General features: G+C 34.3%; 1 protein-coding gene across 3 annotated transcripts in view; it reads left to right on the top strand.

Annotated features, from left to right (window-relative positions):
• The window catches only part of ROBO2 (roundabout guidance receptor 2), a 1,246,741-nt gene that overhangs the window by 1,180,702 nt on the left and 47,488 nt on the right, over positions 1–18,551 (top strand). For 2 of the 3 annotated variants that reach the window (XM_045540457.1, XM_045540455.1), the window contains 5 exons: positions 3,576–3,758; positions 10,228–10,270; positions 11,716–11,843; positions 17,006–17,287; positions 17,683–17,808. In XM_045540457.1, the coding sequence (XP_045396413.1) occupies positions 3,576–3,758; positions 10,228–10,270; positions 11,716–11,843; positions 17,006–17,287; positions 17,683–17,808 (762 nt within the window). The remainder of the gene's footprint in view (positions 1–3,575; positions 3,759–10,227; positions 10,271–11,715; positions 11,844–17,005; positions 17,288–17,682; positions 17,809–18,551) is intronic. The other variant, XM_045540456.1, reaches the window with a different exon arrangement.

Raw genomic sequence — 18,551 nt, 5'->3', positions numbered from 1 at the left:
TAATGATGGCTAATCTCCTTTTCTGTTTCAATTTATGCTTTCCCTATTGTCTATTCAGTACTGGAAACAGCACTTGAAGTGACTCAGGCTCTACCTCATTTCCCCTTTGCTTTAATTAAATCATGTATTGGCATTTGATGCAATTTATGGTTGATAATTTTAGATTTGTTTTTTGCCAGACCAAGTATGTTTCATCTATTTCTTCTCAGTTTAGTCTTTGTTCCAGAAAGTTCCATTAAAGGACCATTAATTAAAATATTTTAAAAATATAACATACAGCCTTACACAGACATAAAATTGGTGATGTTCTTTTCTCTGTAGTTTCCTATGGTAAGATGACTTTTGCATAAAAGTATTTGTAATTCTGTATCATTGCACTTATAGGCACAATAATGCAACCAGATACACTTGCTTATATAGGCATCAAACAGTACATCATCTAACAAATTTACGTTGACTTAAAATTTTTACTTATCTTGCTTAACAATATAGCTATCGCTTCTATAATCATTTGGCTTTTTTACACTTACAGTACATAGTTGGTAATAATATGTGGAACAGCTGCAAACTTTCACAGTAATAGGTACAATCGAATCTGATGTGTCTAATTAATTTTTAGTCCAACAAATTAGTTTTGTTCTTCATTACTCTCCAATGGGAGGAAGACACTATATTTCATTATATTTTTTGTCTGTAAGAACAATGGAGCATTACAGGTCACACACATCCCTTGTCTATGCTCTAATTAGTCTAACTGACAACATTGTTTCAAAAATACCAGTAGCATAAAAAAATCATAATACACCTTTGGTAACATAAATATTGCACCATACTAAATATGATATTTTATGGACCCTTTACAAAAACGAAGAACAATTTTTTCTCTTTGTTCTATAAGATTTGTTTTCTTTCTAGTAATGCCTAATAGTTAAAAGGGAAGTAAAATTAAAAGGAAATCAAGCAGGGGGGAAAGGGAAGGAAGGGATGGGCAAAAACCTACCTAACAGGTACAATGAACACTATGTGGGTGATGGGCACACTTTTAACCTTGACTCTAGCATTACAAAAGAGATCCATGTAACCAAAAACATTGTACCCCCATAATACTTTGAAATAAAAAAATTACCAGATAGGTATGTGTCTCATAATGAAAATATGAGCTATTTTAAATACAGTTTTGACTGTGTTTACATGTATAATAACCAGGCTTATTACATAAGGTGTACTACATAATGAACCAGGTTTACTACATAAATGGGACACTAGTTTTTAAATCCAGACCTTTCAGAATGGAAGATAAGTATGTATAAGGAAACGCTAGCAGCTATAACAAACAAGACTGTATTGTTATTGGATTTAAAATTAAAAGTTTCTTTCTTATTGATAGCCCAACCTAATATGGGCCAGCAGAATGGGGAATGCATCCTATACAGTTATTCATGGACCATGGATTCTTCTAAACAACAGCTTTACCATTTCTTAGGGGCTCAGCATCTTCCAACAGATCCTCTGGTTTTGCCCAACACTTGAGGAAAGGGAAAGAGTGTCAAGTACTGTAGTGGAGTGTTAAGGGTCAAGCCTGGAGGGTAGTATGTATCACTTATGCCTACTTACTATTGACTAATACTCAGTCACTTTGTTGCACTCAACTGCAAAAAATGCTAGATAATGTAAGTTAATTTTCTACCCTGGAAGAGAGGAGAAAGAGTGTGCTAAACAAGTCACTTGTAGTTTGTAAGATTCTCAGATCTAGATAATTTACTACTCATGTCACTGAGGTTGACTGAGAAGCTCTTAAAGTAGCCCTTAGACTGCTTGGTTCATAATTTTGAGTAAAGAACTACTGTGTTCGTATTAGGGTTTTTACATACATCTCCCCAATCCTTCCAAAATATGTGAAACAGACAGTATTGTTGCCAACTAACTTAAACAGGAGCTCGAAATGATTAAGTACCCTACATAAGCTTATTGCTTACTTAGCTAGTAGTGGCATAGTTGATTTTTAAATGCAGGACTTCAGAGACCATGCTATTTCTAGTATATTACATTGCTATGATAAATAAGGCAATGAAAATCCCACAGATTCCTCTGATGTGATGTGCTGAAATGTGCCATCTATATTTTGCTTACAATTTACCTTTTAAAAGTCTTTGATTAGTCACAACCTAGGCATGATATTGAAATTAGAAATCACTTCATTCCCAGTGTCTAAATTTTTTAATCTGCTAAATAAGTATGTAAATCTTTGCTCTGCAATGATGTAATGATTCTGTGAGTTTAAAATCTATTTAAAATATGGATTGAGATTTTTAAAAAATTATCCCTGAGGTCTAAATTTTCAAAACATGACCACTTCTAGGACAATTTTAATCCAAATTTAAATGTATGTCTCAATTATGGAGACTTTAAAATTAATTTTAGTTGTCTTTTTTATATTCAACTTTCGTGTGGATTTTTAAATTGGTTTCAAATACTTTAAGGGAATATGTGAGTTTTATCTTGTCATGACATTTTAATTATGCATGCTGATCTCTATGAAAGGCTGTTTATGTAATTTTCATTGTTTTATTTAGTAGTTTTTTTTTAATTTTTTTATCTCAGCATATTATGGGGGTACAAATGTTTAAGTTACATATATTGCCTTTGCCCCACCCAAGCCAGAGCTTCAAACGTGTCCATCCCCCAGACAGTGATTCGCACCCATTAGGTGTGAATATACCCATCCCCCCCTCCCCTGCTCACCTGCCTGACACCTGATGAATGTTATTACTATATGTGCACTTAAGTGTTGATCAATTAATACCAATTTGATGGTGAGTACATGTGGTGCTTCTTTTTCCATTCTTGTGATACTTCACTTAGTAGAATGGGCTCCAGTTCTATCCACGATAATATAAGAGGTGCAATATCACCACTGTTTTTGGTGGTTGGGTAGAACTCCATGGTATACATATACCACATTTTATTAATCATTTGATCCAGCAATCCCATTACTGGGCATCTACCCAAAGGAACAGAAGACATTCTGTATATAGTAGTTTTAATACCGTTCAGAAATTAAAGGATATTTGATCAAAATAAGTTCTTGGGTAGAACATTAAGGACAATATTAAGTTGCATGTTCTTGTGAACCATGAATATTTAAATATGGACAGTGCCTTAGCAGAAAGGCAATTTGCAAATACCCTGTGCTAAATGTTATACTTTCTTCTTTTAAAAAAATGAGAACTATATTAGAAAACACTTTACCTTACTCAAGAAAAGTTGCTATTCTTTCAACACTCAGTGCTTGTGTCAGTATTCATTATAAGGCAATAAATCAAGAAGCGATTCTGAATCTGTCCACAGCAAACCAAAACACAAGAAAATAACATCCTTAATCACATTTCCAAACTCGTAATTTGACTTTTCTCCTGAAAATTATAAAATATGCTTATCAATAAATGTGGCAGGCTCAGAACAAAACAAATATTACCTGCCTTCAAAGAAATTTTCTGTGCCTTTGGTGCATCATGTATGTATTCGTGTGTTTATTTTTGACTTAATATTTAGTAATACTATTGTTTCTTCCATAGGGAGACGTAATGAAGTTGTCATTACTGAAAACAATAACAGCATAACTGAACAAATCACTGATGTTGTGAAGCAACCAGCCTTTATAGCTGGTATTGGTGGTGCCTGCTGGGTAATTTTGATGGGTTTTAGCATCTGGTTGTATTGGAGAAGAAAGAAGAGAAAGGGACTCAGTAATTATGCTGGTAAGAGACTGTTTCCAGCTAAAAAAAACCTCTTGTTTTTATGAATATAATGAAATAAAAGCAAGGAATGGAATGGAATGGAAAAATGAATGAGTGATTTGGCTTGTATTAAAAATCTCTATAAAATGGAATTGTAAACAATATGCTTTAAAGCATTGCTCTTGACCATATTGCTTTATAAGTATAAGGCAATCTTTTTGCTTGCATCTCTGATGAAGTATAACAAGAGTACACACTGATAAAATGTTTAACCTTTTTTCTCAACTAGCTCTTTAAAACCTTATACACAGACACACAGATACCCTTAAAGACTTTGCATGCTATGAAGCCATTATTTCAGAAGTGGATTTAAGCAAGAAAATTACTAAATATACAGAATAAAAGGAAAAATTTGATTAGCTTGGTGTAGTGGTGTGCACCTGTAGTCCCAGTTACTTGGGAGGCTGAGGCAGGAGGGTGGCTTGAGGCTAGAAGTTTGAGGTTGCAGTGAGCTACAAGGACACCACCGCACTCTAGTCCTGGCAACAGAGTGAGACCCTGTCTCAATGAAAAAAAAAAGGAAAAATTTGAAATATGGCTCTTAGCATGTTAGGATGTAGATTACAATATGACATGTCTCAGATGGAAGCAAATTTCTCCAGAATTTATGAGACTGATGAGGCAAAATATTTAATGTAAATGCAAACAAGCAGCGTTTTAGAAGGACTAAAAGGAGAAGGAAAAGAAGCAGGAGCAGAAGAAAAAGAAGACCCTAGATGGTCTACATGTTTGAAAAAATATTTTCTTCTAAGAATCCAAGACAGAGTTTCAAGGGTGTCAGAAATTGTGGCCTTCAAAATATCTCCAAGGGGGAGAAAGAGAGGAGAGAGAAAAGAAGGGGAGAGATAAAATGATGAAGTTAGTGATAGAGAGAATGAACTCAGTACTGAAGCTATCTATGTTTGATTATAATTTTAATTGAAATGTATTTTAAATATTTTCTCCAACAACAACCAAAAGAAATTCTCACAATATTTTACTTTCTAGAGTTTATAAGGGAACCATTTTTAATTTAACATCATCCTACAAACATTTTAAAAATTTAGGGGACATTATATTCAATTTTCTCTTTCTAATGTTAACTTTGGTAAGAAACATAATGTCTTAATAACTGATTTTGAAAGACACGTCATTTCTTATTAATCTTCTGAGCTGTGTGTAGGCTTCTAAACTGCTGAGATTGTTTAGCGTAAAATGCAAGGAATAGCACCCACTTGGTTGTCTTGCTTGTTATTTAACAGCATTTATATACTTATTATAATTTTATTATAATGCTGTGGATCATATCTTTATCTTATGAAGATAAAGTTTATTATTACTGGGTAGAAATTTGCAGGACTTGAGAAAGTAGTACAGCATATGCATTGACAAGGGGTTTCTATAATTGGTGACATGCCATTCTTCTGCCATTCTCATTTTTCATTGGTTTCTGGCTACCTATTTCCTTATGTTTTGTCATCCAAGTGCTATATCACTTAACCAATGAGGGATCCTTCCTAGGACGGGGTGTTCAGCAATAACTGCTGAGTGTCAGAGTCTTGAACATTAATGATACTTTAATGTACCTTCTTGTTATACACTCCAGTCCTTTCCCTTCATCCCTGAAGCATTGTTCATCAACCTATTTGCTTAATCAATCATCATTTTGTATTGCATCTCTGTGACATATTCATATAAATAATATAAAACAAAGGGAAGAACTGATTAATTCAAGGACCATTTTGTGTGTATCCCTTCACTTGACTTTAGCAATAATAATAAAAGATGGACTATGCTAGTCACTTAAGTGCAAAATTCTAATATATTAGAATGTTACCTTTTCATCCTCCATACTTCATTCATTCATTCTTTATAAATATCTCTCATAGTTAGTAGGTTTGCACATTTAGTAAAATTATATCAGACAGACTTTTCTTTTTTTTTAATAGCAGTTCTTTGCAGAACCTATGCACTTAATTTGAAAATATCTGTTGGTCTCTGAGCTTGACGAGAATAGTACATTTCCTATTATCGTTTCTCATTGTGATTGATATCCATCTGCTTGTAGAACTGCTAACTCAGAAGGTACTATGCCCTTCAAATATTTTGGAGGAAGGCCAGGCCAAAGAGAAGGCTTTCAAAACTTTTATACTTAATTAATAGATGGCTGACTCTGAGGACAACAGATTTTATGAAGCTCTGTAAATATAAACAATTTAATATGAGTGAGCAAATTATGACATGCTAAACACTTCACACATAAGTATTAAAACTGTCAGTGAAATATAAATTATTGGACAAAACTATCCAAAGGCAGCTAAAAGATTTGATGGAATTTTTATACTGTGATTATCTGGGCTGAGTTAATGGTTATTAAAAGAGGATTAATCTACATTCATATTCGAGAAATAGCTAATCAGGAAATGGAATGAGGGCTCACTTCAACATTAAAGTTTCCATTTGGAGTAGGAAAATGTGACCTAGCAGAGACAAGCACCCACTCTGAAAGCTTCCTCACTTCAAAATGTCAATTTGCCACATAGTTATGTTTTCCTCCTCTCCCTCAATTCTAGCAGGCGTGAGATTAGGATTAATCCTGTCAGGTAATATTAGAGGTACTTTGTTTATGATATATATAACCTTCAAAATCTCTGTAACTTATATCCTTTATAAAAATTTCAATACATTCAAAATATTTCATGTAATTCTAAAACACTTTAGACTGTGGTATCTGTGGAACATTTTGGAAACTTTAGTGCTATTCAGTCAGTTTTAGCTAACAACTTCTATATATTGCTCCTTGAAAGTTCTTAATTTCAGATGCTAGCAGAGACTCCTGATTAAGATTCATAGTTATCCCAAATTTATCTCTGATAAGCACAGATCTACTACACTGTTATTATCAAAATTGTGACAAGAACAAGATTGTCTGACCACCCACTCCCCTTTCTTTCAGCTTCAAGGCAAACTTTTTGTTGAAATGAGAACTACCTCAAAATAGCTTTTGATTTGTGGTGGAATGTATTTTTATGTTCCTCTCTCTGCACACACACAAAAAAATGCTGATCAAAACACCAGATACAATTTCCATTTTAGGAGTTCTGATTCATCCTTATTTGTAGCCTCCCTTAAATCTCATGGTCTCATACAACTCAGTTACTTTCGTTCTACTTTTCAAAATCAAACAAATCTAAAAGTTTTGGAGCATGGGTTAAAAAAATAAAATTTGAAAAGTGTTCCCTTTTTCCCACCTGATTTAAAAACATAATTAAACAACACAATTACAGGGTGTGTGTATGTGTGTGTGTGTGTGTGTATTTCGCTCTAACAGAAACACACAAAATGACAGATTCTCATGTATACCAAATTTTGTATGGGCCATTTTAAGTCAGATATTTACATGACGTACTGGGAATTTTTGCCTTTGTTTGGTTAGTATGCAGAAATACAAAGATAAAAATCTCTCAGAAAAATTTTGACAACTATTAGCAGTCTAGAACTATTTGAAAAACATATTTTAATGATGGTTGGAACACAAATAGAAAATTGCTATGTCCTGAATGCTAAATATGAAATACTTTGAAACTTAAATTATTTTGTTCACAGCATTTAATTCTCAGTTGCCAAATATAGACCATACATACCACAGGATTTATACTCTATCTGCAAATTATCTTTAATGAATGATATCTTTTTTGATAAGGTTTTGAATATTATGTTATAATATTAATACTTCAAACTTTACATTTTATGAAGAATTTGCCATTGGTTAGTGTTTAAAGTTACGTATAACTCAATTTTTGTGCTTCTACTTCAGTTGCCCTCCTATTCTCCAACATTATTTATTGCTCTGGCAGTAACAGAAAGTTTGGGTGGGAAAAAAAGGGCATATAAATTAGGTAGAACTATTTAGCTTCTCACATATCTCCTTAACAGCACATTTTGAGGTGTAGCCTTTGAGCCCTGCTCATTTGCATATTCACAATGATATTCATAGCATTATCGTAACTCTCTTTTAACAGAGTAAAACAATCAGTTGCTCGTCCATTAAAAAAACACTCACATCAGATGGAAAACTAATTAGCTATGCCATTTTCACATTTTGTTTGTGTGTGTGTCCCCTAAACAGGCCTTTATTTAGTATCTTCAGTGGTAAACTTTTTTGTCGTTGTTTCAGATTAATTATTTTTTGTTAAAAACAGCTATCAAAGGGTACAATGTGTTACAGATGCACTGCTGATTCCTGATTCCCAGCACTTAAGTGAGTCTTTAGTCATCTATATTCTTTCATCTTCTCTGAGCACATGTCTGCATCCAGTCCTAGGCAAATGCAAAGGTTATGTCAGGATTGTTTTACAATGCATTTGAGAGGTTACATGTAAAATTGATAAAGTAGTATATTTCAGATACAAACAAGATGTTTCTGAAAGCCCTAATATATTTCACTGTCTCATGAGGACCCTTGGAATCATAATCATGTTGCCTGATTATGGTGTCATGGGAGATAATGTTACTAGACGACCTAAAAGGAGGGACTGAGGAACTTCATTTGGAAATTTACAAAATTTAAAGAGTAATCATATTTGATAGCCCAAACTTAAGAAACAGATGAATCATGGACAGTTATTAAAATTAAAAATATTCACTCTGTGCATACTTTATATCTTGTTTGCTCAAAATATGAATAAATTCATTAAAAATTTCATTTATTTTCACCTGTCCTCACCAAGTAAAAATCATTATAGTAAATATAATCAATGTCTTCAAAAGATAGGACATATTAGGTTCACAGCTGTGAAAATGGTATTATTTACTTGCTCCTCAGTGATTGATTGAGCCAGTCCATACTAATTTGGGTCACAATTGGAATTTATTACAATTTTGCAATTCATACACTTCTAAACACCAAATTTCGTTTCCATAATATTTTAGTTGAGTAATTCAGTGGCAAAATTTGATCCAAATTAATGGGAAGCTACTTATAGACCTTATTTATCCCACTAATCAAATCCATGATATTCACATTCCACTACAGAAAAATGAAATAACTTTGAATATACTTTTCTGCTTCAGACATTCTTTATAGTATTCAAAGTATATTACCTTTATCAGATCTGAATCATTTGGGAATCTAAATACATTTTGCTGCAAAGGTTTTGGATAAGGGATGATGGACCTAAACTGACATTCACATTCTTTTGCCAGTCCTTATAATGCACTTTCATGTTGTTGGCTTTGTAGAATGAAAACTTTTGACTGGAGAGAGTGGATTCACCAGTGACGGTGGCTATAAGGGATACTTGTTGGTGTTGCTAAATTCCGTATTGTATAGAGGACTTGAGTTTGGGATCACTAAGTACAATTGGAATATATTTAGTATTGATTATTTGGAAATTTCATTTCCGTGAGCATAATTTTTCTATTAATTATAGTTAATGTCTATTACAATTGTAACTGTTCAACTTGTAGTGCTTATAAGGGTCCCTAGGAGGATTTTTTTTATTTCAGCTTATTATTGGGGTACAAAAGTTCAGGTTATATATATTGCCCATGTCCCGCCCATCCCCCTGAGTCTGAGCTTCAAGTGTGTCCATTCCCCAGACAGTGTGCATTGCACTCATCATATAAGTATACACCCATCCCCTCTCCCCACCCCCACCTCAGTCCGATACCCAATTGGTGTTATTCCCAAATGTGCACTTAGGTGATGATCAGGGAAACCAATGTTCTGGTGAGTACATGTGGTGCTTATTTTTCCATTCTTGGGATACTTCACTTAATAGAATGGGTTCCAATTCTCTCCAGGAGAACAAAAGGGATTCTATATCACTGTTATTTCTTATAGCTGAGTAATACTCCATGGTATACATATACTGCATTTTACTAATCCACTCATGAATTGATGGGCATTTGGGTTGTTTCCACATCTTTGCAATTGTGAATTGTGCTGCTATAAACAGAGGATTTGTGATGACAAAAAATATGTGTAGTTAATAAGTACTTGCTTCTCTTGTTTCATTGGAAGGATATAACCTGTTTGAACTATTCTGTTTCAATTTCTATTATGAATGTTTTGCCTTATGCTTTCCAATTAGGATGCTTTTGTGATACAATTAAAAGTCTTGATTTGATGAATCCACATTAATGCTATGTTGATTTTTCAATATCACTATATATACTAGTTGTAACTGTGCTTGACATCTAAATACAAATTGCTGCCTTAACTTAACCATATATTTGGCTTGAAGAATTTTGAAATGTCCTATTAAAACTGGAGCAAATGATGGCTTTGCCTTGGGCCAAACCACTGCTTGTTACTCTCTGTACAATTATGTTAATTATATTTTGTTAAAATTCCCAGAGGCCTCAGATCTAAACTAAGGGCCAATGTGTAGTTATTAATCGTAATTAATATTGACTACTTGTGCGTGTATGTCTTTCTTTTTTACAGTTACATTTCAGAGAGGCGATGGAGGACTAATGAGCAATGGAAGGTATGCTAAGGAAATTCTTTTTTATTATTATTTTTAATCAGGACTGGAGAAACTCTACAGTAAGAGGCTATTATTGTAATAAACGATCACTTAGAAGTCTGAGAATTCTAGGAGGAATTAAATGGCTTACCACAAGGTTTAATGATCTATCTGTTGTGCACTTTAGAGGAATCAAGTCCAGATGTTTCATATCTCCCAGATGCCCCTGAAGAAATTAGTAGTAAATATCACAAGGAATGTGTTCATTTGTTAGCGGGATGTTTATTGCATTAATTAGACATTAGCAAATGAAGTTGCTGTTGTTTAAAACTCCTTATTGGCTCTCACTAAATTGCTGTGAGTGAACAATTACACATAATCGATCACAAAGTAAATGATTCATGGATGATGAATAGTCTGTAGATTGATAGGACTGGATTCCACAACTTTGGATACTCAATTGAAATTGATAAAAGCTGATAACAAACTCATATATCCTTATCTATTTTCCCTTTGCCAATATGGAGATTGTAATTAGGCTCTGGTAATAACTTCCAATCTCCCATTTAATCAATATTTTAGCAAAAAGAGATTAAGTCTAATGAGAGCTAGTGGATGTAGCAAGAAAGCAGTTGGATCGTCTTATTGCAGTTTCCATAGAAACACATGTTTCTCTTAGGGATTGTACCAGAAGGGGTCTATCAAACAAAAAAAGTACAATGATTATAGATGTTCTGTTTCTTTGCAACTATGCTAGTAATCTGGAAAGGAATCAGAATCTCATCTTTTATATTAAAGAAGGGAGTTCTTTATTAAATGTGATGTGAAGGAAGTTTTCGTCCTAGACCATACTCACATGCTGGATCAGATCACAGGGCGTCTTTTACAATCTTAAAAAAAACCTTTATATACCCATGATATTTTACAACTTAGAGGACTTGGAAATGTGCTATTGATGAAACAGTATAAATACTGTTCATTAATTTCCTTCAAGTTCCTTGCCTCTAAATCAAGTGTGAGGGCTCACAACAAGAGTTACATCCTAGAGGGGACAGATACATATGGAAGATGCAGGAATTGAGGAAGGAATAGCCGAAAGTCCTGGAAATGGCTGATACTGAGCAGTCACTTTGAGCAATTGTTCCCAAGAGGTGCCAATTTATCATCAAACCTTGTTTCAGGATCCTACAATGCTACCGATTCCCATCAGTCTCAGAGCGTACCTCTGAATTCATTTGGATATCAGGAGAATCCCAGGCAAGGACTCTCTGTTTCCACTGTCAGTGTTGATCTATTTATAGCCTTAATGAACTGCTGAAGTTCCTTTATTCTTGGGAGCCTACACATTTTAATTTGAAGTCAATTAAAATATTCTTAAATTCCTTAACCCTTTTTAGTGCGTTAGACAGGTGTCAAAATCTTGCATTGAGCACCATGGGTTGATTTCCATCTAATTTCTGTTTTAGCCGTCCAGGTCTCCTAAATGCTGGTGATCCCAATTATCCATGGCTTGCTGACTCATGGCCAGCTACCAGCTTGCCAGTAAACAATAGCAATAGTGGCCCAAATGACATTGGAAATTTCAGTCGTGGAGGTAAGTTGCATTTTTCAAATTAATGCTATTTGTTACTGTGGTGTTTTTTTTTTTTTATTTCTGAGATTTTTTTAAAAAGATATATCAGAGAGTATTTTCTCTAATATTAAAATTAATGAATCATACATGGTAACAGTGCTGTACATTTGCTAATTATTTTAATATAAAACTATTGTGTCTGTATTATCTATGGTAAAACCAAGCTTTTAAGGAAGTCATTACTAACTGAAAAGATCAATATGCATAACACATTTTGTTTTCAGGAATATTAGTATAAGATTACTAAAATCAGAAACTATGTTTCCAAATAGGGCTTTTGATTTGGGACTAGATGTTTCACGTCTCTAAATCTCATTTAATATATATTTATTGAGCACTTCCTGTGTACTTGGCATTATGGCAAACATAATGTAATACTGACATAAAAAGAGGTGATTCTTATCCTCCTGTAATATGTCATGTAAGGAGTAGATAGTTAAGTCAATATGACAACATGTTGAGAGAGAATTTTCTATAGCTCCACAACTGATAACTGGCATCCAAAATGAAAGATAAAAAGGTGCTAGGTAGCTGATGTGTGAAATCCTTCAAAATTTGGCACCAGAGTCTTCTTCATACATTTTTATAAGAATATAGAAACAGACCTACTATAAATAACTACCACCTTTCCTTGAGTCCATCTTTTCATGCAGTTAGTGGGAGAGAGTAGAAAACACTGATCTCAGCTTTTGGCTTGGCAGGTACATGTGAGTTTTCCCTTGGAAGAAGATTATGCAGACAGTACATACACATTAAATGCCTTGCCAGTACCCTACATGGGAGGTCTGCCTATTGAGAGTCAGAAAGTTCTGTGAAGGGAATGTTAAGGTGATACCTGAAGGAGGGGTAGGAATTGGTCAGATGTACAAAAAAGGTGTATAGAAAAGAAATTACCCATTTTAAGGTCCAGAAATGAGAGACATTGACTTCTTTGGGAAATGAATGAATTTCCTAATGACTTGAGTCATATATGTGTATGTGTCTATGTGTATATATAGGTTTAGCACAAAGCTTGGCAGACAATCAGTGCCCAGTAGACATCAGTGGAGTAACTGAGAGAATAGAAAGTAAGTTGTATAACTCCTCAGCTTCTGGCTACCCCTCTGTAAGCCAACACACCCCGTTTAGAATTCTCACTTTCCCAGAGATTCTGACAGTAGCTGCCTCCTCTAGGTGAGCAGACTCTGAGCATTTATAGACTATCACTCCACCTTGGGTAGTTTCTGTACCTTTCCTCAGCAGGAAAGCAGAATATCCCTCTCCCTGCTATGCAGACTGATTTTGTCAAACAGAACGCTATTCCCAAACTTTTATCAATCACTGAATAGCTGCTTCTTTTGCTGGTTGCATTTTTACTGAAATGATGCAACATTCTATCGTTATATGAAAAAATAAATGCTTAAAGATGGAGAATTTTTTTTCAGTTTCTAGTAGGCTGCATTAACATGTAAAATGTCTTGGTCCAATTTAAACAAAGAATACGTTTGTAGATTTGCAAGGTTTTTCTTTCATTTCCATCTCATTTTCATGATGTGAAATATTTCACAGATGAACATCGAGGCCAAGACAAAGTTTTGTAGAGTTTACTGTATCTCTTTTCAGTATGATCGCCATTTTGAGCATTTACTATGTGCCAGAAATACTTTTGGGATTTTTTTGTACATTTTAATTCATTTTCTTTGCATAATAATGTGTGACGTAGATAATCATATTTCCATTTTAAAGGTCAAGAAACTAAGTTTTTAAAAATTCTTTTTAAATTTCAAAATATTAAGGGGGTACAAATGTGTTTGGTTACATGGATCACTTTTGTATTGCTTGAGTCATGGCTATAAGTGTGTCCATCTCCCAAATAGTGTTCATTGTACTCATTAGGTAGGTTTTCAGCCATCCTCCCCTCCCCACCCTCACTTGATTTCCACTGAGTTTTACGTCCCTAAGAAACTAAGATGTTTTAAACTGAATAATTTTAGATATGGGTGTAGAATGCAGGCCTGACTGATTTTAAAGCCTAGGTTCTTTTATCTACACTACTCTGTATTCTATTAATAAAGGTTGATTCACATGTATGACTGTATAACCATATTAACTTAGAAGAATAAGCAGGAATACTGACATTTTACCTTTAAGAATGGAATATCAATACATGTTTGAATGCAATAAAAATAGCATTTTGAATTTTAAATTTACTAATTATTACATAAACATGCATTTTGTCAAAGCAAACTATAAAAAATTCATTTAGCCATTTAAATCAGCAAGTGCTTACTCTCTTCAAAACACTGGGTGAGAAATTATGGAAATAAATCCCATGTGGTCCTGTCCTCAAGTAACTTATGATACCGTGAAAGAGACAGCCATTCATACAGATCGTTTTACCAGGCCAAAGGTAATAAATGTATGAGTAAGTATAGCTAAGATGCTGAAAAACTGCAGAATGAATCACTAATTCCAACTGGAGAGATGTTTCTGTAATTCATCGATTTTAAACACAAATGTTAACAAGCACCAACCAGTCAGACAGCCTAAAGCTGTGGTCCCGACCCCTGGGGCCTGGTCTGTGGCCTGTTAGGAACTGGTTATACAGCAGGAGGTGAGCGGCAGGCAAGCCAGAGAAGCTTTATCAGTATTTACAGCCACTCCCCGTCCCTCACATCACAGCATGAGCTCCACCTCCTGTCAGATCAACCGCCGCATTAGATTCTCATAGGAGCACAAACCCTCCTGTAAACTGCTCATGCAAGGGATCTAGGTTGTGTGCTCCTTACGAGAATGTAATGGCTGATGATCTGAGGGGAAGCTGAGACGGTGATGCTAGCACTGGGGAGCAGCTATAAATACAGATTATCATTAGCAGAGAGGTTTGACTGCACAATAAATGTAATGTGCTTGAATTATCCCCAAACCATCCATCCACCCTGGTCTGTGGAAAAACTGTCTTCCATGAAACCAGTCAGTCTCTGGGGCCAAAAAGGTTGGAGACCACTGGCCTAAAGCATTAAGAATTGGTAGGTGGAGACAGTGATAAATGAAAAACAGAAACTCTTGCCTAAAGATGGCAGCACCTAAACAGGTCCAGCCTATTGGGAGGAAGGCCTGCCATGAATTCTAAACCATGTGATATTGTAGAACTCTCTTCCACATCCAGATATTCATGTATAATATTTCATTATTTCAATACTGGGATAAAATTTAATTTATTTTTTGAAAATTGAAAATAAGGGAGTGATAAAATCATATTTGAAAACAATATGCAGCCCAAAAGTCAATATAGAAGCACTTAGACTTGAAGGCTGACTATAATTTTGTTTAGCAGGGAGAGGAGAGATTCTATTTCCAGAACTATAGTATAATATTAGTTGTTGTAGAGCAATATTATGTAGGATTAGATTCTTGGACCACATTTTTCCATTTTTTATCATTTAAGCATGTAACTAGTTCAAAAGCTTGTAGTTGAAGTGGCTTACAGTTCAAATCTAAACCATTGGAGAATCTCAGGTTCAAGGTGTGTGTAAGTGGACCCATCTTGGAGAAACATTTCTATTTGGTTAATATTCATCAGTGAAAGACACAGTGGAAGAGGCACAAATGAAAATCTGAAAACTTACCCAAGTGAAGGATCTATTTTCACCAATTTTGATACATTAAATATTAAAAGTTTTTGAGAATAAAAATATTAACACTTGAAAATGATATATGCTTAATATCAAATTTTGTAATTAGTATATAGCTAAAAGCAAGAAGGGCAAGAAAGTAGTTGCAAAAATCTGGAAATCCAAAAGCAATTTTATTTGCTTATACAACCTGGTGAAATATTATAAATTTGGATATGTTTAACAATCTTACTGATATCTATTTGAAATATTTACTTCAGTAAAGTACATATACACTTAATTGTACAACAAATTGGAATTCCATACAAGTCTTTCAGAAAGACTTAAATGATACAGAGTACAAAATACATTATACATTTCTTATTACTGTTGCTAAAGAAAACAATTTTTAACTTTTGTAAATGCAAAAGCAAAACATATTTCTATAAGAATTTTTATTTCAAGCACCATTGGGAATAATCTAATCTAAAAGCTTTAAGATAGTTGAAAATTTTTTCTAATGAAGAAATCAAGTGGTTTGATGACCTCAAGTCCTATGAAGTGACATTTTCAGAACATACGTTATTAAGGAATGTACCACAATTAGATTTATTCTGTCTATTATTAAAAGTAGTGTTATTTAGTGATTTCCTTTTTAGATTCACTTAGTTTTTTTCCTCCAAAAAGGGACAATAAGAGTTCAGGAGAGAGGTGGCAGTTCTGAATTATAAAGCATCGTGTAAAGATAATTCAGCATACCAAAATGATAAATGGACTGATTGATATTCAGTGTTGTTCCTGAAGTTTAATTTTACTCTTGCTGTATTACAACATGAAACTATAATTCTCTAGTTCTAAGAGTTGATAGCATAAATTAAACTCACTGATCACTGAGATTGCTTTTTCTATAGTCAAATCCTGCTGTATTGTGAAAATGACTTATTCATGAAAAATTTCCTTTGTTATCCAAGAAAAAAGAACACATTTACTACCATCAATTATTCTCCATTTCTGGAGCTATGAAATCAAATCAGGCAAGTTAAAACTTCAGAAAAATGTACTTCATAGTCAGGATAGTATAAGTTGGGAAAAATTTTCATCTATTCAGCAGTTGTATTTTATATCTTTTGGGGTAAAGTGGAAAAATGTTTTCATCCATAATTTGTAGATTCACTCTTATCATTCATTGCTTTTGTAAACTTATACTTTCATTTGTTCTAAAACAGAGTGAAAAACTGAAAGCATTTTTCAGTAGCGAAACATCCCAAACTTCTCATTCGTGGTGGAATAAAATGGGGGGAGGGGTGTGTTAAGCAGTGAGATGTGAAGGGCGAGCAGTGGGGCTGCCTGTCACTGAGGCTGATAGCTTGGCGATGGTTGTACATCATCTACCCTTCACTGGCTCATGAAGCCCATCTCAGCTGAAATGCAAACATGCGGCATGACACGCTTATTTTTCATCTTCAATCCTGATAGTTTTGGGCTTCCGGAGCATCATTAAATTGTTTCATTTCCCTATGTTCACCACAGATGTGCTGCCACCAGTTCCAGGCCAAGGGGATAAAACAGCCACGATGCTCTCAGATGGAGCCATTTACAGCAGCATTGACTTCACTACCAAAACCACATACAACAGTTCCAGCCAAATAACACAGGCTACCCCGTATGCCACGACACAAATATTGCATTCCAACAGCATACACGAATTGGCTGTCGATCTGCCTGATCCACAATGGAAAAGCTCAATTCAGCAAAAAACAGATCTGATGGGATTTGGTTATTCTCTACCTGATCAGAACAAAGGTAACAATGGTGAGTCAGGTTCTTGTGTCCTGAGAGTTATTTTCATATCATTTGTGCATGAGATAGAAATTAGTATTTGTTGTTTGACTTAGTGATTCATTATCAGGTTTACTGTCTAAACTCAAAAAATATACTGGCATGTATTCAGTAATTTGAATAATCCCTACCACCACCTCCACCACCGCCACCACCACAAACCAACACCAATCGGTTTCATCCTTTTAGCTCTTTTTCAACATAGTGATCAGCAATCCATCTCTACTTCCATTAGGACAGGATAGACAAAACATTCCTCCACTCTCCCACGACATCTGCTTCTGAGTTGCTAACTGCATGTTCTGCATGGGCTTGTGCTGTGAACTAATCACATGATGCCACTATGACCTCTGCCCTTTAACCCTTAGCCTTACTTTACATCCCTGACTACCGATTGGCTGAGGGATTGTCTAATAGAATGCCACACAACCAGTCTCAGGATTTCAGCACCACCAGCTCTCACAACAGCTCAGAAAGGAGTGGCAGTCTCTCAGGTTGGTCTCATCACCGTAAGGAGAAATATTTGTTTGTCACCAGCATATGACCTGTGTTCCTAGCAACCATGAAGGAATACTGAATCACGACTCACTGTTAGGCATTTATCTTTCAAATGACAATAACAGTTTATCCTAATGAAATCATGCTTTAATGGTGGGGAAGGGGTGTCAAAATCACTGTCACCCTTTATGTATTAACTATACAAGGATGTATATAAAGAAAAATAATATTGTTTTACTAAATACTATTTATTAAAGAGCAGATAAGTTTGATCTGCCTTGAACCCTATTTAAGGGTCAAGAGAACTTTCTAATAGAAGGGTCATGCATGAAAGTCAGTTCCATGTCATGGACACCAAAAGATGAATTCAACTAAAATGAAAATGATTTTGGAGATTTTTAATATTAGTATTCTAGTAGCGTGACTTCCTATTTTTGGACAATCTTTTTAAAATATTATATCATGAAATAATATTTATTATTTACTAAATGATATTATACTGTACTAAATAATAAAGTTAATATGGGAAATTACTATTACTATTACTATTTAATTTCCAAGAAAACCACAATCTAGACATTTATCATGCTTTCATACTATAAATTTTAATATATATATATATTTGAGACATATCTGCTAAACTAACAATCTATAATGTGAGTATTATATAGCTCATTTGGGGAAAAGCACACTTTACTGGACAAAAATATATATCTATTGTAATGAATATAGGTGATAA

This window comes from Lemur catta, chromosome 1 (assembly GCF_020740605.2).
Source record: "Lemur catta isolate mLemCat1 chromosome 1, mLemCat1.pri, whole genome shotgun sequence".
In the NCBI taxonomy this organism is placed as follows: domain Eukaryota; kingdom Metazoa; phylum Chordata; class Mammalia; order Primates; family Lemuridae; genus Lemur; species Lemur catta.
Note: the sequence above shows the minus strand (reverse complement) of the source record. Positions and strands in the feature narration are given on the sequence as shown.